This window comes from Salvelinus alpinus, chromosome 21, assembly GCF_045679555.1.
Source record: "Salvelinus alpinus chromosome 21, SLU_Salpinus.1, whole genome shotgun sequence".
In the NCBI taxonomy this organism is placed as follows: Eukaryota; Metazoa; Chordata; class Actinopteri; order Salmoniformes; family Salmonidae; genus Salvelinus; species Salvelinus alpinus.
In genome coordinates, this window is record NC_092106.1 from 24,229,499 (window position 1) to 24,256,585 (window position 27,087).

Consider the following 27,087-nt stretch of genomic DNA (forward strand, 5'->3'; position numbering starts at 1 on the left):
AGATGGGTACAGAGTAGACTGTACATCAACATCACACACAGACAGACCACGGAGCTACTAAAACTCTTTACTTCTTCTGGACACTAATCAAAACTCTGAATACTCATCATTGCACATTCTTTAATTGTGGTTAATGTTAGGATGTACATTCATGTCATGGAAAATTGTCATATCAAATATAAATAATGGAGTGAGTAAACTTGTTGTGATTGAGAATTAAACACAGAAAATAAGTGTGTTTTGGCTGATAATAATAATAATATTTGGGTTGTATGATTATCATTAATATAACATTTGATCAACTTGTTCAGCAGATTTTTACAAAAGCTTCTTCATTCCTATATATTTCAATATAAAATGTATTTGATTATTCTAGATTACACATCACATGTACAGTATATAATATAAAACGCAACAACGTTATTTGTACTGTGGCAGGTTGAAGACTTTCTCTCAGTCGTTCTCATTTCAGCACAGTCTTTGCTGTGGTCAGCATTCTTAGTGGCAGTACATCCTCCACCCATTCATTTGGAGAGGTCATCATTCGTTCCCATAGAGCTACCTCGTCAGCATTCGAATCCATCCAATTCACCAATGCCTCATAACTTCTGCCTGTAGGGAGAGATGGAGAGAACCTAGGCTTAGCCAATGAAGTCAATTGAATGAAATGAATGTACAGAACCTGTGTTTCTGTGGAGAAATCTATAATATAATATAAAATCATATAATAGAATAGTCCATTAGTACCTGTGCCAGGCCCCAGTCTTAGACCCCCTAGGAGGTTACTGGCCAGCTTGTCACGGTCCCACACAGTCATCTCCACGCAGGCCTCCTTCAGGTCCTCCTGTCTGAAGCCATCGTACACCATGGTGTGGTTAAACACCGGCTCAACCGTACTCCTCAGCACCCGCGTTTTCTGTCGACTCTTTCTGCTCGTGTCCGGGAGCACAAAGCTACAGAGGAGTCAGGCAGTCTCACAAGTCAAGCAATTGTTTCAGAAATATTACATATACCTACAACTACGACCATATCCCCCGTGCATCCCGCAAAGGCGGAGGTGTTGCTAACATTTACGATAGCAAATTTCAATTTACCCCCCAAAAAATGACGTTTTCGTCTTTTGAGCTTCTAGTCATGAAATCTATGCAGCCTACTCAATCACTTTTTATAGCTACTGTTTACAGGCCTCCTGGGCCATATACAGCGTTCCTCACTGAGTTCCCTGAATTCCTATCGGACCTTGTAGTCATAGCAGATAATATTCAAATTTTTGGTGATTTTAATATTCACATGGAAAAGTCCACAGACCCACTCCAAAAGGCTTTTGGAGCCATCATCGACTCAGTGGCTTTTGTCCAACATGTCTCTGGACCTACTCACTGCCACAGTCATACTCTGGACCTAGTTTTGTCCCATGGAATAAATGTTGTAGATCTTAATGTTTTTCCTCATAATCCTGGACTATCGGACCACCATTTTATTACGTTTGCAATCGCAACAAATAATCTGCTCAGACCCCAACCAAGGAGCATCAAAAGTCGTGCTATAAATTCTCAGACAACACAAAGATTCCTTGATGCCCTTCCAGACTCCTTCTGCCTACCCAAGGACGTCAGAGGACAAAAATCAGTTAACCACCTAACTGAGGAACTCAATTTAACCTTGCACAATACCCTAGATGCAGTTGCACCCCTAAAAACTAAAAACATTTGTCGTAAGAAACTAGCTCCCTGGTATACAGAAAATACCCGAGCTCTGAAGCAAGCTTCCAGAAAATTGGAACGGAAATGGCGCCACACCAAACTGGAAGTCTTCCGACTAGCTTGGAAAGACAGTACCATGCAGTATCGAAGAGCCCTCACTGCTGCTCGATCATCCTACTTTTCCAACTTAATTGAGTGAAATAAGAACAATCCAAAATTTATTTTTGATACTGTCGCAAAGCTAACTAAAAAGCAGCATTCCCCAAGTGAGGATGGCTTTCACTTCAGAAGTAATAAATTCATGAACTTCTTTGAGGAAAAGATCATGATCATTAGAAAGCAAATTATGGACTCCTCTTTAAATCTGCGTATTCCTCCAAAGCTCAGCTGTCCTGAGTCTGCACAACTCTGCCAGGACCTACGATCAAGAGAGACACTTAAGTGTTTTAGTACTATATCTCTTGACACAATGATGAAAATAATCATGGCCTCTAAACCTTCAAGCTGCATACTGGATCCTATTCCAACTAAACTACTGAAAGAGCTGCTTCATGTGCTTGGCCCTCCTATGTTGAACATAATAAACGGCTCTCTATCCACCAGATGTGTATCAAACTCACTAAAAGTGGCAGTAATAAAGCCTCTCTTGAAAAAGCCAAACCTTGACCCAGAAAATATAAAAAAACTATCGGCCTATATCAAATCTTCCATTCCTCTCAAAAATTTTTGAAAAAGCTGTTGCGCAGCAACTCACTGCCTTCCTGAAGACAAACAATGTATACGAAATGCTTCAGTCTGGTTTTAGACCCCATCATAGCACTGAGACTGCACTTGTGAAGGTGGTAAATGACCTTTTAATGGCGTCAGACCGAGGCTCTGCATCTGTCCTCGTGCTACTAGACCTTAGTGCTGCCTTTGATACCATCGATCACCACATTCTTTTGGAGAGATTGGAAACCCAAATTGGTCTACACGGACAAGTTCTGGCCTGGTTTAGATCTTATCTGTCGGAAAGATATCAGTTTGTCTCTGTGAATGGTTTGTCCTCTGACAAATCAACTGTACATTTCGGTGTTCCTCAAGGTTCCGTTTTAGGACCACTATTGTTTTCACTATATATTTTACCTCTTGGGGATGTCATTCGAAAACATAATGTTAACTTTCACTGCTATGCGGATGACACACAGCTGTACATTTCAATGAAACATGGTGAAGCCCCAAAATTGCCCTCGCTAGAAGCCTGTGTTTCAGACATAAGGAAGTGGATGGCTGAAAACGTTCTACTTTTAAACTCGGACAAAACAGAGATGCTTGTTCTAGGTCCCAAGAAACAAAGAGATCTTCTGTTAAATCTGACAATTAATCTTGATGGTTGTAAAGTCGTCTCAAATAAAACTGTGAAGGACCTCGGCGTTACTCTGGACCCTGATCTCTCTTTTGACGAACATATCAAGACTGTTTCAAGGACAGCTTATTTCCATTTATGTAACATTGCAAAAATCAGAAATTGTCTGTCCAAAAATGATGCAGAAAAATTAATCCATGCTTTTGTTACTTCTAGGTTAGATTACTGCAATGCTCTACTTTCCAGCTACCCGGATAAAGCACTAAATAAACTTCAGTTAGTGCTAAATATGGCTGCTAGAATCCTGACTAGAACCCAAAAATTTGATCATATTACTCTAGTGCTAGCTTCCCTACACTGGCTTCCTGTTAAGGCAAGGGTTGATTTCAAGGTTTTACTGTTAACCTACAAAGCGTTACATGGGCTTGCTCCTACCTATCTTTCCGAGTTGGTCCTGCCGTACATACCTACACGTACGCTACGGTCACAAGACGCAGGCCTCCTAATTGTCCCTAGAATTTCTAAGCAAACAGCTGGAGGCAGGGCTTTCTCCTATAGATCTCCATTTTTATGGAATGGTCTGCCTACCCATGTAAGAGACGCAGACTCGGTCTCAACCTTTAAGTCTTTACTGAAGACTTATCTCTTCAGTAGGTCATATGATTGAGTGTAGTCTGGCCCAGGAGTGTGAAGGTGAACGGAAAGGCTCTGGAGCAACGAACCGCCCTTGCTGTCTCTGCCTGGCCGGTTCCCCTCTCTCCACTGGGATTCTCTGCCTTTAACCCTATTACAGGGGCTGAGTCACTGGCTTACTGGTGCTCTTTCATGCCGTCCCTAGGAGGAGTGCGTCACTTGAGTGGGTTGAGTCACTGACGTGATCTTCCTGTCTGGGTTGGAGCCCCCCCTTGGTTTGTGCCGTGGCGGAGATCTTTGTGGGCTATACTCGGCCTTGTCTCAGGATTGTAAGTTGGTGGTTGAAGATATCCCTCTAGTGGTGCGGGGGCTGTGCTTTGGCAAAATGGGTGGGGTTATATCCTTCCTGTTTGGCCCTGTCCGGGGGTATCATCGGATGGGGCCACAGTGTCTCCTGACCCCACCTGTCTCAGCCTCCAGTATTTATGCTGCAGTAGTTTATGTGTCGGGGGGCTAGGGTCAGTTTGTTATATCTGGAGTACTTCTCCTGTCTTATCCGGTGTCCTGTGTGAATTTAAGTATGCTCTCTCTAATTCTCTCCTTCTCTCTTTCTTTCTCTCTCTCGGAGGACCTGAGCCCTAGGACCATGCGTCAGGACTACCGGGCATGATGACTCCTTGCTGTCCCCAGTCCACCTGGCCTTGCTGCTGTTCCAGTTTCAACTGTTCTGCCTGCGGCTATGGAACCCTGACCTGTCCACCGGACGTGCTACCTGTCCCAGACCTGCTGTTTTCAACTCTCTCGAGACCGCAGGAGCGGTAGAGATACTCTTAATGATCGGCTATGAAAAGCCAACTGACATTTACTCCTGAGGTGCTGACTTGCTACACCCTCGATAACTTCTGTGATTATTATTATTTGACCATGCTGGTCATTTATGAAAATTTGAACATCTTGGCCATGTTCTGTTATAATCTCCACCCGGCACAGCCAGAAGAGGACTGGCCACCCCTCATAGCATGGTTCCTCTCTAGGTTTCTTCCTAGGTTTTGGCCTTTCTAGGGAGTTTTTTCTAGCCACCGTGCTTCTACACCTGCATTGCTTGCTGTTTGGGGTTTTAGGCTGGGTTTCTGTACAGCACTTCGAGATATTAGCTGATGTACGAAGGGCTATATAAAATATATTATTATATATGGCATGATATTATTTATGGCATGTGTTGTACGTACCACTTGACATATGGGTTGATGGTGGCCCCTCTGATGAGGGGAAGGTTCTTGCAGTCTTTCACCCAAATATGAACCTCACCTTTGTTAGAGGGGGGATCCTTTCCTGGGCCTAGTGTTTATAATCAAGCATGATTCAGTGAACTTGTGTACACTGTATATTTCTGTTGCACAAAAGTCATATTTGAATGTATGGTAACTAGTTACCGAAAGCACCACATTTTCTTCATAAAATATACCTTTTCTATTTAATAAATTGTTTATAGACACTGGTGATGGTTAAGACATGTGAGGCGTGCAGACTCTTACTGTGGGAGACTTGAGGCAGGAAGCGTATGGCCAGTTTCATCTCCCCTCTGTCATCGGAGGGCTGCAGACTGGAGGTAGGCTGAGGAGACCAGGGGGAGACCGCCAGCACAGAGAGTACAGTGAGAACACCCCAATTTACTAAATAGCACCACCACCTTACTGGACACACTCCAATCTACACTCACACCTCCACAACCCACTGTGTATAGCATGTCATGTCACACAATTGTATTTTATTTTATTTAACCTTATTTAATTAGGCAAGTCAGTTAAGAACAAAGTATTATTTACAATGACGGCCTACAATACTAACAGGCACAGCCATTTAAATAAATAGCAAAAGCATAGAGATGGATTTCAGTCTTGGATTAATGTTTTGGTACAGTACTGAGACCATTACACAGACAAAGCACGTGTGATGTTGTCTCACCCTGGATTTCAGAGCTAAGTAGTTCATCTGGGTGTGGTCAAAGTCCCATTTGGACAGGTCCACATCCACCTCACCCAGAAAACTGTTCCTGCCAAAGGTGTCGTGGTGCCAGACGGAGAGAATGAGGGTCTGAGTTTGGAGGTGCTCCATACGAAGCCGATACTGATAAAAGAACAGGAAATACTTTTTGTTAAAAGCACTTTATGTCAGACCTGATGTACATGTAATGATACATTTCTCTATTCAACTTAAATTATAGAGTTTTTAGAACCTCTCTTACTCTGAGGAGCTCGTTGAAAATGGGGTTGAGAGTCTTCTTCTTCACAGACGTTTTCCTCTTCCCTATTTTGGCTTTGTCAGGTACCAGGTAACTTTTAACATACCTACAGCAAGAAACACAAGAATCATACACACAAAGTACCATGTATTTCAGCAGTGTCCAATCAATCATGGAGTAGTAAATAAGAAAGCAAGGCTATATAAACTCAGCAAGAAAATAAACGTCCTCTCACTGTCAACTGAGTTTATTTTCAGCAAACGTAACATGTGTAAATATTTGTATGAACATAACAAGATTCAACAACTGAGACATAAACTGAACAAGTTCCATAGACATGTGACTAACAGAAATTGAATAATGTGTCCCTGAACAAAGGGGGGGTCAAAATCAAAAGTAACAGTCAGTATCTGGTGTGGCCACCAGCTGCATTAAGTACTGCAGTGCATCTCCTCCTAATGGACTGCACCAGATTTGCCTGTTCTTGCTGTGAGATGTTAACCCACTCTTCCACCAAGGCACCTGCAAGTACCCGGACATTTCTGGGCGGGAATGACCCTAGTCCTCCCCTCCGATCCAACAGGTCCCAGACGTGCTCAATGGGATTGAGATGCGGGCTCTTCGCTGGCAATGGCAGAACACATTCCTGTCTTGCAGGAAATCACGCACAGAATGAGCAGTATGGCTGGTGGCACTGTCATGCTGGAGGGTAATGTCAGGATGAGCCTGCAGGAAGGGTACCACATGAGGGAGGAGGATGTCTTCCCTGTAACGCACAGCATTGAGATTGCCTGCAATGACAACAAGCTCAGTCCGATGATGCTGTGACCCTCCACCTCCAAATCGATCCCGCTCCAGAGTACAGGCCTCTGTGTAACGCTCATTCCTTCGACGATAAATGCAAATCCGACCATCACCCTTGGTGAGACAAAACCGTGACTCGTCAGTGAAGAGCACTTTTTGCCAGTCCTGTCCGGTCCAGCGACGGTGGGTTTGTGCCCATAGGCGACGTTGTAGCCGGTGATGTCTGGTGAGGACCTAACTTACAACAGGCCTACAAGCCCTCAGTCCAGCCTCTCTCAGCCTATTACGGACAGTCTGAGCACTGATGGAGGGATTGTGCGTTCCTGGTGTAACTCGGGCAGTTGTTGTTGCCATCCTGTACCTGTCCCACAGGTATGATGTTCGGATGTACCAATCCTGTGCAGGTGTTGTTACACGTGGTCTGCCACTGCGAGGACGATCAGCTGTCCGTCTTGTCTCCCTGTAGCTCTGTCTTAGGCGTCTCACATTACGGACATTGCAATTTATTGCCCTGGCCACATTTGCAGTCCTCATGCTCCCTTGCAGCATGCCTAAGGCACATTCACGCAGATGAGCAGGGACCCTAGGAATCTTTATTTTGGTGTTTTTCAGAGTCAGTAGAAAGGCCTCTTTAGTGTCCTAAGTCTTCATAACTGTGACCTTAATTGCCTACCGTCTGTAAGCTGTTAGTGTCTTAACGACCGTTCCACAGGTGCATGTTCATGAATTGTTTATGGTTCATTGAACATGCATGGGAAACAGTGTTTAAACCCTTTACAATGAAGATCTGTGAAGTTATTTTGATTTTTACGAATTATCTTTGAAAGACAGGGTCCTGAAAAAGGGACGTTTCTTTTTTAGCTGAGTTTATTAGGAATTCCCTATATTCAGGGATCATAAGGAGTTCTATCAGGGGCCTAGTATAATAGTTGGCACTGTACTCACGGGTCAGAGCGGCCCCTCTTAGGGTCGACGGCGGCCAGGTCTCGGCATTGAGCCACGAAGATGTGGAACTCCCTGAGCTTCTGAACGTAGTTGATGGAGAACTGGATGTTCCCCTGCACCTCCACACCTCCATAGTCCCCACTGTGCATGGTCATCACACTGCCACTCAGCTAACACACACACACACACAGTTAAAACCTTCTAAACAGTTTACATAAAACCTTAGCCTTTCAGGCAGTTCTCATTAATATCATGATGTGAAAAACTATAAAATGTGTGGTTAATGGGACAATTAAGAGATTTAATAAGACTGTTAATATTTTATAATCATGATAGTTGCCAATAGAAAATGCCAGCTAAGCTTGGTTAGGCAGAACATGTGCGTGCTTTGAATGTGAACAGTGGTTGTGTGTTAGCAGAGCATGCGTGAAGTGAACATACAGAGGACACAGATGCCATGCCAGAGGAGCTGCTGAAGTTAGTCATAGATCTGCCCGTCTTCTGCCTGCCTCCATGGTAACTGTCTTCAGAGGCGGAGTCAGTTTCTCTGCAATCACTCTAGAATACAGACAGCATCGCTAGAATGCCCAGTGCACATACAGACATACAGTGTTCTTTGACCTAAAGCGCTCGCATGGAATAAAGATGTTGTGGCTTTACCTCGTTCTGCAGGAACGAGGGAACAGATTTGCTCATCTTCTTCAAATGTTCAGGGTCAGAGTAGAGGGATGAGGAGGGAGAGGGGATGGTGGATGCTGAGGGAGGACAGAACAGAGAGAAGGATGAGAGGCTAAAGGTTCCATAATACCCTCATAACCTTATTACAGATCACTTACTGTAGCTATTGAATTACCCAGCAATGCTAGCATTCTACAACATAGAATAAAAAGCCAGTATTCTTTATTATATTTGGTATAAACTGTCTAACCCAATATCGACCCAAAGGCAAATTAAATTTCCAAGAAAGGTACGAAACAATTCTTAACCATCACTGCTTCGCCTGAGGACATCAAGGGGAGCTAGTCTTCTTTCTTGTCCTGTAGGGAATTATGGAAAACATAGACAACATTACTTTTTCATCCCAACATGCATTAATCCTGGTATCTGGGCCATCCTGACAGCACCACTATAATGCCGGTATAGTGGTTGAGGAGACAAGGGACATTTCTCACGTGGTGGCATGGATGCTGTGATATCCTCAAGACTTTTGGCCAGATTTTGTGGGCGGGCCTGAGCTCTTTTCAATGCCTTCTGTACAGGGTCCTGATCCTCATCATCATTTTCACCTAAAACATCAGACATTAGAGAAAGAGTTGCTCATACTGTACATGTAGATGCCTTCAACAAAGACCACACATAGACGTGTTAAAAAAACATTACATGTGGCCTCTTTACACTGATCATTTACAAGGAGTATATAAAACATTAATAAGAGCACCTTCCTAATATTGAGTTACAACCCCTCCTGCCCCCCTCCCCATTTTACCATCCGAACAGCCTCAATTTGTTGGGCATGGACTCTACAAAGGTGTCCATTCACCCTCCGAATGGCACACATACACAATTCATGTCAAAATTGTCTCAAGGCTTAAAAATCCTTATTTATCCTGCCTCATCTACACTGATTGAAGTGGATTTAACAAGTGACATCAATAAAGGATCATAGATTTCAACTGGATTCACCTGGTTAGTCTATGTCATGGAAAGTGTTTTGTACACTCAGTGCACTCAGTGTACACTAATGTTTTGTACACTCAGTGTATGTAGTCTGTTGTTTACAGATAGCCAAAGTGTCTCTAGAGTTAAGTTGGAAGAGAAAAATATGTTTGAATAATTTGTTTTACTGGCTATATTATATCATTACTCATAAAAGTAAACTCCGGAATGTTGTAGGTGTATCCTGGAGAGGAATGCCTAACTCAAACAAAGAAAAACTTGGCTACTTAGTTGTTGGCTCTATCAGAGCAAGCACTATGTGATGTCAATAAAGTTACAAAAGAGTATCGTCCAACCCACAAATGAAACACAGGCAGCTGATTCCCTGCACACACTCTATTTACAATGACACAGATGGGACACTGCATCCTGGATGCTGCCTCATCTAGAAGAATATCTATCAGAAGATTACTTCACAGGGAACCCAGATAAACAAATAACTATTATATGTTTTCATGATATATCACAGGTTACATAACACTTGTACTAAAACAACAGGGCGCTACCGTATAGATCATCAAAACTCACGGTTTGAACTGGTCCTGGAGTTGGACCAAGTTTCAGACGCGCTGCTCGATGCTATTTCAGACGCACTGAATGATGAATCTCGTCCAGTGTCAGTGCTGCCCTGGTTTGACCAGAGGGCCAGGGGGCGCTGGGTTATCTTGCTGCTCCTCCTACTGTAACGCTCCTCTGAGTCCACTAGGGTGCTGGATCTGACAAGCCCACCACTCAGGTCAAGTTCAGCCCCAGGCGGGCCTGCTGCCGGGGCCAGAGCAGTGTGGACGCTGGTCTTCTCTGAAAACTCCAGGTAATGGGGGTAGTCTTTGGGAACAAAGACCCGAGTGCGAGGGGTCAGAGCTTCAGACTCGTCCAATGATTTTGAGGACCTCCTTGGACCAGGAGGAGCGTGCTTGTCACCACTCTGTCGTCTACCCTGTGTCCTCTTGGGCTGGACATGACTAATATCCCGTGTCCTTTTAGGGTACAACATAGAAGTTTGGACCTGTTCCTCATTCATGTCTAATGTGAACATACTGGTGGCGCGCTGAAGGGAACTTGCACGTCCACTTCCACTTGAGTTTCCAAAACTGTCTTTTCTAGCTTTATGAGACCGAGATTCCTTTCCTGAGGTGCTTTGGGGCTTCAGGGCCTTTTTATCTTTGGTGAAGTCCTGTTCTGAGCCCCTTGTTACCTGGGGGACACCAGGGGCTCTTTGCTGCTCTGACTCTATGGTGATTTGAGGTGAGAAGTTGGGTTTAGTGTCAATCATAGCTCCTGATCCCACCTCAACTGATCTAGACTTTGACTGGTGCTCTTTAGTGTCAATCATAGCTCCTGAACCCACTCCAATCGATTTAGACATTGACTGGTGCTCTCTGTCTTTGTTCCCCCTGACTGAAGATGGTGAAGAAGGTGAAGATGCTTTCTTGAGCCAGCTCTCATCCAAAGGTAGTGTAGCACTGACTTTTTGTGATTGGCTGGGAGCAGATTTGCTGTAGAAATCAGGGTCAACACATTGCTTTAACTCCAGCATTGAGTTCTGAGCATCCATTGGCTCCTTATTTTTGGGGCTTTTGAGTTCTTCAGAAGAGATCGGCCCTCTGTTATTCGAAGTGGCCTCACCCCAGAAGTTGCAGAGATTCTTAAACTGTGAGCGGTTTGCTCCGAGGCTTGGGGACGACTTCTCCAGTCTCTGATCCATCGTGAAGACTGTGAAATTCTGTATTTTTCTGTCAGAGGAAAGGTTGGAATCCCCTTCGTGGTCGCCGTCAGATTCGTTGCAGATTGACCTCAGGTCAAACTCAGACTTGGTGTACCTTTTATTCAGCTTTCCTATGGCCGATGATGGAATTTGAGTCACGCTGGAGTCCCCTGCTTCTTTTGATTTACCAGTGTAAAATATAGGCCTGTTCTTCTCCTGCTCCCAGAAGGACTTGAGCTGCTTTATATTGTCTGCTTTGCTGTCCTGTTGAGGGGGAACCTGTTTCAGGGTGTGTGGGCTATTTCCTTTATCTTTAATGGTGTGGTCTTGTTTTTTAGTGGACACACTTGACTGTACATTGACATTGCTTTGCTGAGTTTTGGGGGGAAACTGTTCACTTTCTTTTCCAACCTTGTGTCTAAACTTCTCAGAGTCTGGGCTGTTTGTAGGCTGGGAGAGTAGTTCAGGCAGTGGGTTGGGACAGGGCTTGGACCTGGCCCTGGATGGCATTTCAGGTTGGGGTTTTGGTATGGCAGGTGAGAACTTCACAGGCTGGGGGTTGACTGTGGGCTGGATGAGCAATTCAGGCTGAAGACTGAGTGTTGATGGGGAGAATCTCTGATGTTCTGGGCTGAGTCTGGACTGGGACAGCGTGTCAGGCTGAGGATGGAGTCTACTTAGGTAGAGTATTTCTGCCTGTGAGCTTCTTCTGTCTACTGTCATTGGGGATCTTCTGAGATCTTCTTCTGTTAAAGTCAAATTGTCCTCCTCACTTTGAGCCCCAGGAGTGTAGCTATCATCCCAGGTTGGCAGTGTACATATCTCTATAGAGGGAGCAATAACAACACTGTTTTGGGGTCTGTATACCTCCTGTTTGTAAGGGCTAACACTCGGCTGAACACTTATCATATCTCGACTAGCAGTGCTTTGTTGAGTATCTAGGTTTAACCGTTCATCTCCTTTTTCATCCCTGAGATTCTTCCTCGAAGACCCCTCCATACCGTATGACTCTGGGACAGAAACAGTTCTATGAGACTTCTCTGCTAGTGCTCTCTCTTTCTCTTTCTCCATTGGTTTCTGTCTTTTGTCAATGATTGATCTACTGATGAGTATCTTGGGCCCAGTGTTGCCCTTCTCCCAGAAGGACTTCAGGTGGGTGATTTTAGGTGGTTGGTTCTCATCTTGGACCTCTTTCTGTTTGACTTCTTGTGTTGCGACCTGTAGTCCAACAGCTTTGGCTGGAGGGCCACTGGCCTTCTTCACATCCTCTTGCCTATCTGTCACATCCTCTTCTCTATCTAACATCACTTGTTTGAACTCCTTCCAATATGCAGACTCAGACATGTGTCTCTTGGGCTGGTATGATCTTAATGTATTCAAAGGTGACTGGTCCGTAGGTTGATCCATAGAGGATTCAGACTGAGATCCATCCTTTACCTCTGGTGTTAAACACACTGACACTCCTCCTCCAATACTTTGCATATCCAGGCTGGGGTCAACATGTAGGAGCTTTCTCTTCACCTCAGGAGCTTTCCTCTCCGTCTGCTGAGACCTGCTCTCAAAGGTAGGCCGATCATCTGTATCTGTTTTCACAGAGCAAATCATGTATTCCTCCATGTCTGGTTGATCGCTCTCAGTCTCCAGCCAGTCGTTGCTGTCTGTGCTGCGGCTGAACCACTCTAAGACTTTAGAGATGGAGTCGCCCTGCTCCGCTGTGGGCTGGGGACTACGAGGGGCTGATTTAGAGGCAGGTTTTTTATGAACATGCTTATCAGGCTTATCCCCAGAGTTATGGAGATCATGATGTTTCCATTGATCTGAAGAAGAAAAAAGTTAATAAAAGTGTTATGATGCATGAAAAAATAAGCTGAAAAACTAAAGATAAGACATTTCAACAGTGGCCTAAAAATACCCTTCATCATTAGTAAAAATTCCATTGATTGATCACGTTCATGTATAACAATACCCTTGGGCCAAGAACTGGAATGAATTTGAATTAATTTTCACACTGGTTTTAGATTGTAGTGTGGGCTCCATGAATTTTCACTTTCTGTCTTTGGACTTACCCACAGCGCTTGGAGGCAGACTAAGGTCCTCCTGTCTGATTGCGGTGTCCACATTGCGGGTTCTTATCATCTCCTTGTCCTGCATCTCAATGAGTTGAAAGGCCGCATGCTGAGAAGGCTGGTGGTGAGTAGGGGCTGTTAGTTCTGAGCTCGGAGAGAGTGGTATGGACAGAGGTTTTGAAAATGGACCATCAGACCTCTCTCTGCCCTGAGGAGGACCCACACTGACAAACTCTCTCTGGATGAGACCATTGCTACCTTCACTCTTCTGATGACCTGTGTAGGATTTATCTGTGTGTCTGTCATTATCAGAGTGTGTGGCTGGTCTAAGGTTCAACAGTCTGAGAGGCTTTGGCTCACTCATGGGCCTCAATGGAACTTTGGAACTCTCAGTTTCCCTAAGAGGAGAGGGGGTTCTCACTAGGTGTCTGACAAGTGAGTTATTTGAGGGCTCTGCTCTCCTCTCTCTTTCATGGGCCTCTTTCGCTCTCTCAAACTCAGTATTGGTGGAGACGAGGGTTAAATGCTTCAGTGGCTGATGGGAGTGGTGACTCAAAGTGTTCAGTTGCTGACTGGAGGGAGATACTGGAGTTGCATTGTTCTGTAACTCAGAGATGGGAGTTGGATACATTTTCTGTGACTGAACATCCAAAGCCCCCTGGCTAGACTGGTTGGAGCCACAGCTGGAGCCATGTTGGAGACTTCCCTGAGAGGCAGGGGCGATGACCTTTGACCCAGCTGGATGACCCTGCAGCCCAGGGATGGAGACATCACTGCCCGTGAGAGAGCTCTGCGAGTGCCGGGAGAGGATGGTTATTTTCTTGGGCACGGGCCTGAATCCTAGAGAGGACCCCTCGGAGGTGGCAGAGCCTGCTGAGTTGTGACTGGTGGAGTCTGCTGTCATGTGAATCTTCAGGGGAGATAAGGGCTCTGTGTGTGTGAGTACACAATGGTGGAACATGAGGAGATGTGATACTGTGATAAATTATTTCCATGTCACAGGCCTGGTTGGCATCAGTATCACCTTACTACAGATGTATGATCTTAATTTTACCTATATTGCCACATCAAAAATAATCCAGCAGCAACAGGATTTGAACGTTTAGTCCATAACGTTGCTTGGTCGTGATTATGCTATTAGCTAGCCAAAAGTAGGCTAAATGAAAACTGCAATACTGTTAATATAGCCATGTGTTTTTTGTGAATTTATGCAAAATTACGAAGCTCATCTGCAGTGCAGGAACATTCTCAGCAACAAAATAATGATCAAATTAAGATCCTACATCTGTAAAGCACTATTGTGAACCAGCCAAAAATTGTTCTCACACTATCCTGAAAGATCATGTTATTCAATTTGACTCAACCTCCTATTCTTCAATGTACCATAATGCTTGATTGTGTAAAAAGGTATATGCACTGCACTCTAACCTGCTTCAGATGCTTTCTCGGTCTCTTGATTTCCATTGGACTGTTTTTCTGTCTTCTCTACCTCTAGAATAAGGGATGCTCGATTGAAAGGATTGTGCCTTGGCTGGAATGAGAAGAGAAGAAAATATATATTTCACAATAGTCTAAAAGTCATACTGTGATATGATTGGAAAAACAGAAATAAATCAGAACAGCATGAAAATACTTTGTTTGTTTATTCTGTTCATGCTTCACATATATTCTCTGCAAATGAAATCTCACCTACCCTTCCCGGGGACTGCACCACTGAATTCAGTCTCTCTTTCTCAGCATCTGATACATTGAGGCTTTTGCTGCAAAGGAGACAGAATGATCACTATGAGAATAGAATAGGAATTGGGGTTTATACTATAGATGAGTAGCCCTCAGAGCACCAGGATAAAAAAAAAAAAATGTTTTTAATTAATCTTTATTTAACTAGGCAAGTCAGTTAAGAACAAATTCTTATTTACAATGACAGCCTACCCCAGCCAAACCCTCCCCTAACCCAGATAACGCTGGGCCAATTATGGGACTCCCGATTACAGCCGGTTGTGATACAACCCGGTATCAAACCATGGTCTGTAGTGACGGCTCTAGCACTGTAATGCAGTGCTTTAGACCGCTGTGCCACTCGGGAGCCCAGATACACTGAGCCCAGATCCACTGTACACTGGATGTCAAATCAGATGGACATTGGAGACCACTGTTACACTGTGGCCTTGTAAGGAAAGGGCTTAGTATCTGCACTTCCTCATTCAATTCCTGAGCACCTCTGTGACCGGCTGTTCAGTGAACAAGCCTCCTGCATAACTGATGCCTGCTCACATGTGATTCATTGTGACATCAAAGGGAGGCAGGGCTGTGGAAGAGTCGACTCACCTAGAGATCTGGCTGCTGCCCACTGGGAGTCAGGGAGGTCAACACAGCCCATATGACCTCATGCACAGCATGCCAAACACACCAAGCTTCACTACAAGACTTATAGAAAGCTTCACTTTGTATTTACTTTAGGAAGTGATGTAAGTTATAATACAAGTGACTGGGCAGAGAATAATACTGGCACGTTACCTGTACATTAACAGCCACACATAAAATTACAGGCCTCTCTAGTTCAATTACTTGCTTCTCAAAATAATAACTTTTTGTAGCATTCCCATACTGACTGACTCCTAGCCTCGTGAGACCACATCCTGTAAATACAATAGAGAAGACAGATTCCATGTAAGCAGTGAGCACCACCTATGTTGACTCAAATTGAGATTGAGTCACGAGACACACCTAAGACACACACACGTGCATCCCTGCGCGCACACACACACACACACACCACAGGACTCAGGAACTGTTCAAACACCAGAGTATCTCACTCACTCTGTGCAGGCAAGCGCTATGATTGATCACTCATGCTGAACTTCTATACTGACCTAGCCTCAAGGCATGGTTATGAGACTGGGTAGAGTAATGGGGTACAGCAGAGAGAAGGATGGGTTAGGAAGGAGCACAGAGGGGTGGGAGGAGGAGTGCAGTGGAGCAGTGGATCACCTGTTCTTCTGGGGCTGTGTTGGCTGTGTTGGTGCCTCCAGGAGCCTGGCAGGTTTTGGAGGGGGGGTGATGTCTGAGACTTTACCGCTGACTGCTCTGGGTCTGGAAAGAAACCCATCTGCAGGACAGACAGACAGACAGACAGACAGACAGACAGACAGACAGACAGACAGACAGACAGACAGACAGACAGACAGACAGACAGACAGACAGACAGACAGACAGACAGACAGACAGACAGGACAGGGAATACAGTAAGTGCTTACAGTACCCTCTCTATAAACTCAATAACCCATATCTGCTGATGATCTGATCATACTGTACAAACCCGATAGCATAAACTTGACATATTAATGCAACGTTTAGCACTAAAGTATATATACAGTGGGGAGAACAAGTATTGGATACACTGCCGATTTTGCAGGTTTTCCTACTTACAAAGCATGTAGAGGTCTGTAATTTTTATTATAGGTACACTTCAACTGTGAGAGACGGAATCTAAAACAAAAATCCAGAAAATCACATTGTATGATTTTTAAGTAATTAATTTGCATTTTATTGCATGACATAAGTATTTGATACATCAGAAAAGCAGAACTTAATATTTGGTACAGAAACCTTTGTTTGCAATTACAGAGATCATACGTTTCCTGTAGTTCTTGACCAGGTTTGCACACACTGCAGCAGGGATTTTGGCCCACTCCTCCATACAGACCTTCTCCAGATCCTTCAGGTTTCGGGGCTGTCGCTGGGCAATACGGACGTTCAGCTCCCTCCAAAGATTTTCTATTGGGTTCAGGTCTGGAGACTGGCTAGGCCACTCCAGGACCTTGAGATGCTTCTTACGGAGCCACTCCTTAGTTGCCCTGGCTGTGTGTTTCGGGTCGTTGTCATGCTGGAAGACCCAGCCACGACCCATCTTCAATGCTCTTACTGAGGGAAGGAGGTTGTTGCCCAAGATCTCGCGATACATGGCCCCATCCATCCTCCCCTCAATACGGTGCAGTCGTCCTGTCCCCATTTGCAGAAAAGCATCCCCAAAGAATGATGTTTCCACCTCCATGCTTCACGGTTGGGATGGTGTTCTTGGGGTTGTACTCATCCTTCTTCTTCCTCCAAACACGGCGAGTGGAGTTTAGACCAAAAAGCTCTATTTTTGTCTCATCAGACCACATGACCTTCTCCCATTCCTCCTCTGGATCATCCAGATGGTCATTGGCAAACTTCAGATGGGCCTGGACATGCGCTGGCTTGAGCAGGGGGACCTTGTGTGCGCTGCAGGATTTTAATCCATGACGGCGTAGTGTGTTACTAATGGTTTTCTTTGAGACTGTGGTCCCAGCTCTCTTCAGGTCATTGACCAGGTCCTTCCGTGTAGTTCTGGGCTGATCCCTCAACTTCCTCATGATCATTGATGCCCCACGAGGTGAGATCTTGCATGGAGCCCCAGACCGAGGGGGTTTGACCGTCATCTTGAACTTGATTGACCGTCATCTTGAACTTCTTCCATTTTCTAATAATTGCGCCAACAGTTGTTGCCTTCTCACCAAGCTGCTTGCCTATTGTCCTGTATCCCATCCCAGCCTTGTGCAGGCTATTGTCCTGTAGCCCATCCCAGCCTTCTACAATTTTATCCCTGATGTCCTTACACAGCTCTCTGGTCTTGGCCATTGTGGAGAGGTTGGAGTCTGTTTGATTGAGTGTGTGGACAGGTGTGTTTTATACAGGTAACGAGTTCAAACAGGTGCAGTTAATACAGGTAATGAGTGGAGAACAGGAGGGCTTCTTAAAGAAAAACTAACAGGTCTGTTAGACCTGGAATTTTTACTGGTTGGTAGGTGATCAAATACTTATGTCATGCAATAAAATGCAAATTAATTACTTAAAAATCATACAATGGGATTTTCTGGATTTTTGTTTTAGATTCCGTCTCTCACAGTTGAAGTGTACCTATGATAAAAATTACAGACCTCTACATGCTTTGTAAGTATCAAAACCTGCAAAATCGGCAGTGTATCAAATACTTGTTCTCCCCACTGTATATCTCCCTCTCTAACTTTAAGCATCAGCTGTCAGAGCAGCTTACCGATCACTGTACCTGTACACAGCCAATCTGTAAATAGCACACCTCATCCCCATATTATTACTTACCCTCTTGCTCTTTTGCACCTCAGTATCTCTACTTGCACATCATCATCTGCACATATATCACTCCAGTATTAATGCTAAATTGTAATTATTTTCGCCTATTTATTGCCCACCTCCCTACTCTTCTACATTTGCACACACTGTACATAGATCTTTCTATTTTTATTTTATTTTGCGTTATTAACTGTACGTTTGTTTATGTGTAACTCTGTGTTGTTGTTTTTGTCGCACCGCTATACTTTATCTTGGCTAGGTCGCAGTTGTAAATGAGAACTTGTTCTCAACTGGCCTACCTGGTTAAAAAAAGGTGAAATAAATAAATACAATTTTAAAAAATGAAATATATTCTACCCTCATGTATGGCTTTTTCATTATACGGCAGTATGTGTGAACTGCACACATACTTATCTTGCGTGAGAATGACTTACTGTATGCAGTGCTCAATTAGTGGTTGAACAGTGTTTTTGACCCACCTAAAGAACCTGCTTTCCTCTGCTTCATGGAGGCCAGGATGACTTCGGAGCCATGGATCTTTTCCCTGTGTCTCAGAGACTTGGCCTCGTAAAACCACTCCCCTGTCAGGTACTTGAGCCTGCTGTCCACTGGGGCACTGGTTTTCTGCAGCTGCCTGATGGGAAAAACACACCCAGGTACATCACAGTATACAGTGTACGGTACAGTTACCCATTAAACACATTACATAAGCACAAGAGGTGGAACACAGTTCAGTCAAGGATGTGATTCTGAATAATTACCTTTAGGTAATGCCATTGATTTATTCTGGTTGAGAGACACACTATAGGCTAGAAGTTGACGGCAAAGGTACATTTACCACCACATGAGTTAACAATCTAACCCAATAGACATTGGAACACAATGCAGCGCTTGTGCCAAATAGTTCACATTCTTTTTGAGGAGAAAACACCTATTTAATTCAATCAATATTAAATGAGGGAAAGCTCAACAATGATTTCTGTTTGAATTAGTTGTTTGTGAGTAAGCAATATGTTTATTCCGGGGGATTATTTAAGATGCTCTTTGAAGAGATAGGGTTTCAGATGTTTTCGGAACATGGGCAGGGACTCTGCTGTCCTCGCTTCAGGAGGAAGCTGGTCCCACCATTGGGGTGCCAGGACAGAGAAGAGTGACTGGGATGAGTGAGAGCTGCCATCCTGTAGGGGTGGAGCATTCTGGATAAGTTGCAGGGGTTTGATGGCACAAGCGGGGAGCCCAGTCAACAGCGAGTTGCAGTAGTCCAAACGGGAAATTACAAGTGCCAGGATTAGGACCTGCGCCACTTCCTGTGTGAGGTAAGATCATACTCTACGGATGTTGTAGAGCATGAACCTGCCACCCACTCGACTCCTCTGATGTCAAAAACTACAACCGGTATCTCTTCTCTGGGGTGGCAGGTAGCCTAGTGGTTAGTTCGTTGGGCCAGTAACCGAAAGGTTGCTAGATCAAATCCCCGAGCTGACAAGGTAAAAATGTGTCGTTCTGCCCCTGAACAAGGCAGTTAACCCACTGCTCCTAGGTCGTCATTGTAAACAAGAATTTGTTCTTAACTGACTTGCCTAGTTAAATAAAATAAAAAACCGGTCCCGTGTGGCTCAGTTGGTAGAGCATGGCGCTTGCAACGCCAGGGTTGTGGGTTCATTCCCCACGGGGGGACCAGGATGAATATGTATGAACTTTCCAATTTGTAAGTCGCTCTGGATAAGAGCGTCTGCTAAATGACGTAAATGTAAATGCTAAATAACTTGTAAGTCGCTCTGGATAAGAGCGTCTGCTAAATGACTTAAATGTAAATGTAAATGTAAATGACTTAAATGAGTGAGTCACTGCTTTGATGTTTGCAGAGAACAACAGGGTGTTGTCCAGGGTCACACCAAGGTTCTTTGCACTCTGGGAGGGGGAAACCGTGGAGCTGTCAACTGTGATAGAGAGGTCTTTGAGCGGGTGGAGGAAGAGCTCGAGGTGGTGGGCTGACATCCAAGCTGAGATATCCGCCAGGCTCGCAGAGATGCATGTAGCCACCTGGGTGTCAGAATGGGGAGAGGAAAAAAGTAGTTGAGTGTCATCCGCATAGTAAAGATAGGAGAGATCTTGTGAGGATATGATGGAGCCGAGTGACTTGGTGTAGATAGAGAAGAGGGCCTAGAACTGAGCCCTGGGGGAAACTAGTAGTGAGAGATACGTGGTGTAGACAAAGATCCTCTCCACGTCACCTCCACGTCACCTGGCTGTCAGGTAGGATGATATACAAAAGTGTGCAGAGCCTGAAACGCCCATCCTTGAGAGGAGGATCTGATTGTTTACGTTGTCGAAGGCAGCGGATAGATCTAGGAGGATGAGAACAGAGGAGAGAGAGTCAGATTTCGGACAGCCTACGTGACACAGAGAAGACCAGTCTGGTTGAGTGACCTGTCTTGAAGCCTGACTGGTTAGGTTAAAGAAGATCGTTCTGCGAGAGAATTGGTCAAAGACAGCACGGTCAAGTGTTTTGGAAAGAAAAGAAAGAAGTGATACCAGTTGTAGTTTTTGACATCAGAGGAGTCGAGTGTTGGTTTCTTGAGGAGGGGGAACGACTTGGGACATTTTGAAGTCAGAGTGGATGCAGCCAGTGGTCAAGGATGAGTTGATGTTCTCCAGAGATGGGGTCGAGGAGGCAGGTTGCAGGGCAGCCGGCCCTCAATACTCGCAGGATTTCATCTTGAGAGAGAGGGGAGAAAGAGGTCAAGGCGTAGGGTAGTTCTGTGGGAGTGGGACCAGTGGACTCAATAGGCTGAATGAATGAGGAGCTGATGTTGTCAACCTTCTTTTCAAAGGGATTGACAAAGTAGTCCACAGAAAGGGAGGAGGGAGTGTGTGGAGGATTAAGAAGGGAGGGGAAGGTGGAAAAGAGAAGGTAAACAACCCTGGTCGTGTGAAAGAGGAGTAGCACATTAATACACACGATTGGCGTTAATCCTTTTACACTAAGGCCATGGCTGAACACAGACAAGTCGCCCATACAGAGTCAGTCTCCAGTCTTCTACTGTTAGAAATAGACTTGTCTGGCCAACTCCATTACAGAATCAAAGTGAATAGGCCTTTGTTTCTCAACTTTTTTCTCACTGTGGAACTGCTTTGACAAGAAGGCTTAAGACGAAGCTAATTTAAGACCCAGTTGTCCTTAGTTGGCACGTCTGAATGTGTAATGACATGACAAGAAATGTCATGTCTGAGTATACATCAACATGACGTTGTTTATGTAGTGGATGTGCCTCAGGATTCCATGGTTAAAGGCAGTGAGGTGTATATCTGTGTTCTACCTCTGAGGGTATCTATTTCCGACCATTGAGCCTGCATTTTTCTCTCCCACGTGGTTCTGTAAAGTTGAATCGGAGGGTTAATCTAATTGCTTATCTCACATTGAGGCCTCTCTGTGGTGGAGGCTGTGTCCATATCCGGCTGAGTTGTTATTATATTACAGACAGACAAACATCACTTCACCAGCCTTTTTACCTCTCCCACACAGGTTGGGGAGGTTGACAGAGAAACCACTCACCTCATAGAATGAAAGGGAACGAATAGGCACTCAAAAATAAAACAATATTGAATACATTACATTATCTAAAACAATATAGCATATTTACATGCAATACACAAAGCATGTATTTGATTACATAACTATAATTTCAGCTAGAGGGTGGAGATGCTAAGTGGGTTAACACTAATGTTTTATCAAAATATGTGGAAACTAGGAAATACACTAATGACACAGTCGTGGTTCAGAGCTGTGAGAATAGGGCTATCACAAACTCACTTGATCCTCTCCTCCTCTGCTTTCTTCAGCTCTTCGTCTCTCTTCAGCACAGTCATGATCATCGACTGTTCCTCCTCCGTCAGATGGCTCAGGTCTATCATGGTGACTCAAGTTCTCTCTCGCCCGGGCTGGTGTGGAAAGGGCTTGGAGTTGTGCCCTGAGGCCTGTTGAGGCAGTCAGTGATGGGATGTGATGGGCAGCGTCTGTCTCTAAGCTCGGCGCTCCAGAGGCATCGCTCAGGTAGCTGGCACCTGCAGAATTGATAAGAATATTCAAGTTGTGAGCTCCTGGAGGCTTTGTTTTCATCTTCCCACAATTCACACATTGCTCATCATAGTAAAACAGTGCCTCTAAGCAACAACAGACACATGACCAAAGGCTTGACTATGTGATCATAGCATGGCCTTGCTCTTGGGGAAAACATTTCAAAGCAGGTGCTTTTGAACTGATGCTACAGTACAGTATAGTACATTTTGTCATTAGGTAAGGTTGATAAAACTGTTCATGTCAAGATTAGGCTCTATATGGAGAACGTTGTGAAGACTGTAAATGAACAGTAAATCATGCTGGATCAAAAACGAATTCAGTAAATCATGCTGGATCAAACACTAATTCATTAAATCGTGCTGGATCAAACACTAATTAAGTAAATCGTGCTGGATCAAACACTAATTCAGTAAATCATGCTGGATCAAACACTAAGTAAATCGTGCTGGATCAAACACTAATTCAGTAAATCATGCTGGATCAACCTCTAATTCAGTAAATCAGGCTGGATCAAACACTAATTCAGTAAATCATGCTGGATCAAACACTAATTCAGTAAATCATGCTGGATCAAACACTAATTCGGTAAATCATGCTGGATCAAACACTAATTCAGTAAATCATGCTGGATCAAACACTAATTCAGTAAATTATGCTGGATCAAACACGAATTCAGTAAATCATGCTGGATCAAACACTAATTCTGTAAATCATGCTGGATCAAACACTAGTTCAGTAAATAATTTTTTTATTTAACATTTAATTAAATAGGCAAGTCAGTTAATAAGAACAAATTCTTATTTACAATGACAGCCTACACTGGCCAAACCCGGATGACGCTGGGCCAATTGTGCACCACCCTACGGGACTCCCAATCACGGCCGGTTGTGATACAGCCTGGATTCGAACCAGGGTGTCTGTAGTGACACCTCTAGCACTGAGATGCAGTGCCTTAGACCGCTGTGCCATTCGGGAGCACAAAATCATGTTGGATCAAACATTCTAATTCAGTAAATCATGCTGAATAAAACCTAATTCATTTAAGTTGACGTGATTTGTCTCTGAGGTCACATGGACTAAGTGTACTCTGTATTATTTTATCTCAACCTCAAAATACTCTGATGATGCAGTCAGTGGGTGGAGAGTTGAATTACTGTGCTTTAGATGTTTCTGAACACCGGGGTGATCAACGCCTTGTTAAATAAATCGCGTACAGTGAATGAAATAAGGTAGTAATAAATCATGATTTACAGTCATTGAGAAACAAAAGACTATGTTGAGTTGACAGTCAGCTGAAATCAGCATGAATATAATTTGCCATACCTATGCTGGGTATAATGAAGCCCCAAATAGATTAGGATTTGTTCCTGTGTAAACCATCTGACGAATAGGCTGCGTTCACACAGGCAGCCCAAGTCTGATATTTTTTCCGATTAACTGGTCTTTTGACCAAGCACATCAGATCTTTTTCAGAGCTGATCTGATTAGTCAAAAGTCAAATGATTGAAAACATTATCAGAATTGGGCTGCCTGTGTAAACGCAGCCACAGAATTCCATGTTGAAACCCCTCATTCAAAAGTTAATCTTTTCCTTCTCAATGAAATTCTGTTGACTTACCTTAGTTTGAATTTAGATGGGTTGCCTACTTTACTTAAATCAATCCATAAAAATCTCTATAAGATTAGGGTCAACTCTGATAGAAGTTATGAATAATTTGTCCTCCATTATCAACAGTTAACATATTGCAGTGTCCACTGCCTTAATACAAACCCAGCAACCTTGTGAAGACTTCTTAGTGAAAATGGCTTATAAATATTGGGCAAACAGCTAAAAAGCTTACAGCTAAACATTTGTCAGATAAAAAGATACATGAATATGGAAGCCTGATATGTGTGCTACCTGGGTTCTGTCCTGTCTCATGGATTTCGACATTGATGTTAGCTATTCACATTATAGTTGAATGTAAAACATTTCATAATTTCATATTGTGGGTGTGAACTGTCAGTAAATCAAAGAGATAGGCTCTTTTAAATATATTTTTTTATAGTAGCCTACAATAGTAGCAGAGAACAGTTGATAACCTATAAAATGGAAATGTTTTGTGCAATGTTATGTTTTTGCCTGCTTAATCTGTCTCATAACTAAGTTAGTGTAATTGGATAATTAAATTGCATAGACTCATGTCTTCTTCTCAGAAAGAGAAGCCCTAAAGCTGCAGTATCTTAGTCCTCTTTAAAATAAGTTTACATTTGTTGTATATAGGAAAACAATAAGATCAGCCTCGTAAAGAAAAATAACATTTTATTTATATATTTTAATAGGCACCTGCACATGATGCTGGCTTGAAAAACACCATCCTAAAAAGTAGCCCACATAAAGAATAAGAATTAATACACAAGTCTCTGAAGTCTAAATTCATTGTATGATATTTTCTGACTAACCTTAGGATATGAGGCAGCTCGTAATCATTTTCGTTCACAAGTGTTGCCTTCAGGACAGTGGGGACAGCGAATAAAATGTCTGTGTTATGTCAATAACTTCAGTTTTATTGTTTCCCAAATGGCATTGTGGGTAAGGCTTCACAATGCCATTTGGGAAACAGAACAATAAATTGATATCTTACTTTGTAACTTTTTGGAGACAAATACAGACCAAACAAAAAATTGTAAATAAAAAGTTTTACCTTGTTTTGGAAACTACCTCTGTAGAGAAATTCGGACATCCACTGGAGGTAGGTGGGTCAGACTCAGGGAGGTGTGTGCTTCCCTCAAAAGGGTTAAGTGCCCATAATGACTAGTGGTCACTGTTCAATGCCAGCAGTCAACGTTGATAGCATCCTATACTGTAGCACCTTCAACAAGTGTATGAAGAGCTAACACCATTGAAAATACAGTTGTCCAATAAAAATAGTGTTGTCGTATTTTCATACGGGAATCTTAAACATAGGCTAATGTAATCGTATTACACTGCGCCAATGGAAATATGTAAAATTGTGTAAAAGGAACACGAACAAGGTGCTAATTTATTATCCGTGTCATGTGGCATATTCCCTGCCAGTTGTGAAATTCTTAACCTCAAGATCCAACCCACAAAGTAAAGATGATTGTTGAGATTATGGTAGTGAGTCTGTTTGTCAAGGAGGAGTGTACACCTGAGACTTGATGGAGCACAGGTGTTTCAACACGCTGATGTGGACAAGTTCAAATGTTAATATTGATAAATACAACACTGTAAATAGACTCCAAGTGATTGCATACATTCTGTTGGAGTAAATTACCTTTCATCCAAATGCAGTATACAGATATACAGTAAACTAGAAAAACCACAATAGGTCTGTTTTATAGAAATTGGACACTGGGTGGCAGTCTTGTTCAGATAAAGTATACAAGGAAAGCTGCAAATAATTTTAGTGGAGGCTGAGGACATAAAATATTAAAATACAGAAGGCAAAAAGTCATCCAGAAGCTAAGAGAATTCACATATACTACATGACCAAAAGTATGTGGACACATGCTTGTCAACCATCTCATTCCAAAATCATGGGCATTGATATGGAGTTGGTCCCCCTTTGCTGCTATAACAGCCTCCACTCTCCTGGGAAGGCTTTCCCATAGATGTTGGAATGTTGCTGTGGGGACTTGCTTCCATTCAGCCACAAGGGCATTAGTGAGGTCGGGCACTGATGTTGGGCGATTAGGCCTAGCTCGCAGTCGGCGTTCCAATTCATCCCAAAAGTGTTCGATGGGGTTGAAGTCAGGGCTCTGTGCAGGCCAGTCAAGTTCGTCCACAACAATCTGGACAAACCATTTCTGTATGGACCTTGTTTTGGGCACGGGGTAATTGTCTTGCTGAAACAGGAAAGGGCCTTCCCCAAACTGTTGCCACAAAGTTTGAAGCACAGAATCGTCTAGAATGTCATTGTATGCTGTAGCGTTAAGATTTCCCTTCACTGGAACTAAGGGGCCTAGCCCGAACCATGAAAAACAGCCCCAGACCATTATTCCTCTTTCACCAAATTTTACAGTTGGCACTAAGCATTCTCCTGGCATCCACCATCCCAGATTCATCAGTCGGACTGCCAGATGGGGAAGCGTGATTCATCACTCTAGAGAACACGTATCCACTGATCCAGAGTCCAATGGCGGCGAGTTTTACACCACTCCAAACGACGCTTGGCATTGTGAATGGTGATCTTAGGCTTGTGTGCAGCTGCTCGGCCATGGAAACCCATTTCATGAGGCTTCCAACAAAGTTATTTTGCTGATGTTGCTTCCAAGGGCAGTTTGGAACTCGGTAGTGAGTGTTGCAACCAAGGACAGATGATTTTTACACGCTACAGGCTTCTGCACTCAGCAGTCCCGTTCTGTGAGCTTGTGTGGCCTATCACTTCACGGCTGAGCCGTTGTTGCTCCTTGATGTTTCCACCTCGCACTTACAGTTGACTGGGCCAGATATTTGACAAACTGACTTGTTGGAAAGGTGCCATGTTGAAAGTCACTGAGCTCTTCAGTAAGGCCATTCTACTGTCAATGTTTGTCTACGGAGATTGCATGGCTTGGTGCTCAGTTTTATACACCTGTCAGCAACGGGTGTGGCTGAAATAGCCAAAACAACTAATTTTAAGGGGTGTCCACATACTGTGTGTATATACTAACTGTAGTGCCAAAGATGCTATCACTGTTGCAATATTCACCAACACATTGTAATAAAATG

General features: G+C 43.7%; 1 protein-coding gene across 3 annotated transcripts; it reads right to left on the reverse strand.

Annotated features, from left to right (window-relative positions):
- Nucleotides 1–103: 103 nt before the first annotated feature.
- LOC139548095 (uncharacterized) lies at nt 104–26,951 on the reverse strand. Of its 3 annotated transcripts, XM_071357440.1 has the most exons (20): nt 24,816–25,024; nt 22,107–22,357; nt 18,772–18,926; nt 16,151–16,268; nt 14,853–14,919; nt 14,588–14,690; nt 13,160–14,089; nt 10,737–12,910; nt 9,917–10,676; nt 8,845–8,958; nt 8,659–8,709; nt 8,333–8,427; nt 8,114–8,230; nt 7,673–7,842; nt 5,927–6,029; nt 5,647–5,808; nt 5,217–5,295; nt 4,911–5,019; nt 748–953; nt 104–612 (listed from the first exon to the last, which is right to left on the reverse strand). In XM_071357440.1, exons 2-20 carry the CDS (start codon nt 22,205–22,207, stop codon nt 464–466), a joined length of 5,763 nt encoding a protein of 1,920 aa, XP_071213541.1. In that variant the 5' UTR covers nt 22,208–22,357; nt 24,816–25,024; the 3' UTR covers nt 104–463. The 3 variants fall into 3 exon arrangements, with proteins under 3 accessions (XP_071213541.1, XP_071213540.1, XP_071213539.1); XM_071357439.1 differs by lacking the exon at nt 24,816–25,024 and adding an exon at nt 25,058–26,951 and having other exon boundaries at nt 9,917–12,910; XM_071357438.1 differs by having other exon boundaries at nt 9,917–12,910; nt 24,816–25,023.
- Between the last annotated feature and the right edge of the window lie 136 nt (nt 26,952–27,087).

What these genes read in the sequence shown, in the direction of transcription:
- LOC139548095 (XM_071357439.1), bottom strand. Translation starts at nt 22,207, where the DNA reads ATGATAGACCTGAGCCATCTGACGGAGGAGGAACAGTCGATGATCATG. An exon ending in CCTCGTTCCTGCAGAACGAG is followed by an intron (nt 8,231 to 8,332) that starts GTAAAGCCACAA and finishes TCTGTATTCTAG; the next exon opens with AGTGATTGCAGAGAAACTGA. An exon ending in CCTGCCTCAAGTCTCCCACA is followed by an intron (nt 5,020 to 5,216) that starts GTAAGAGTCTGC and finishes TATAAACACTAG; the next exon opens with GCCCAGGAAAGGATCCCCCC.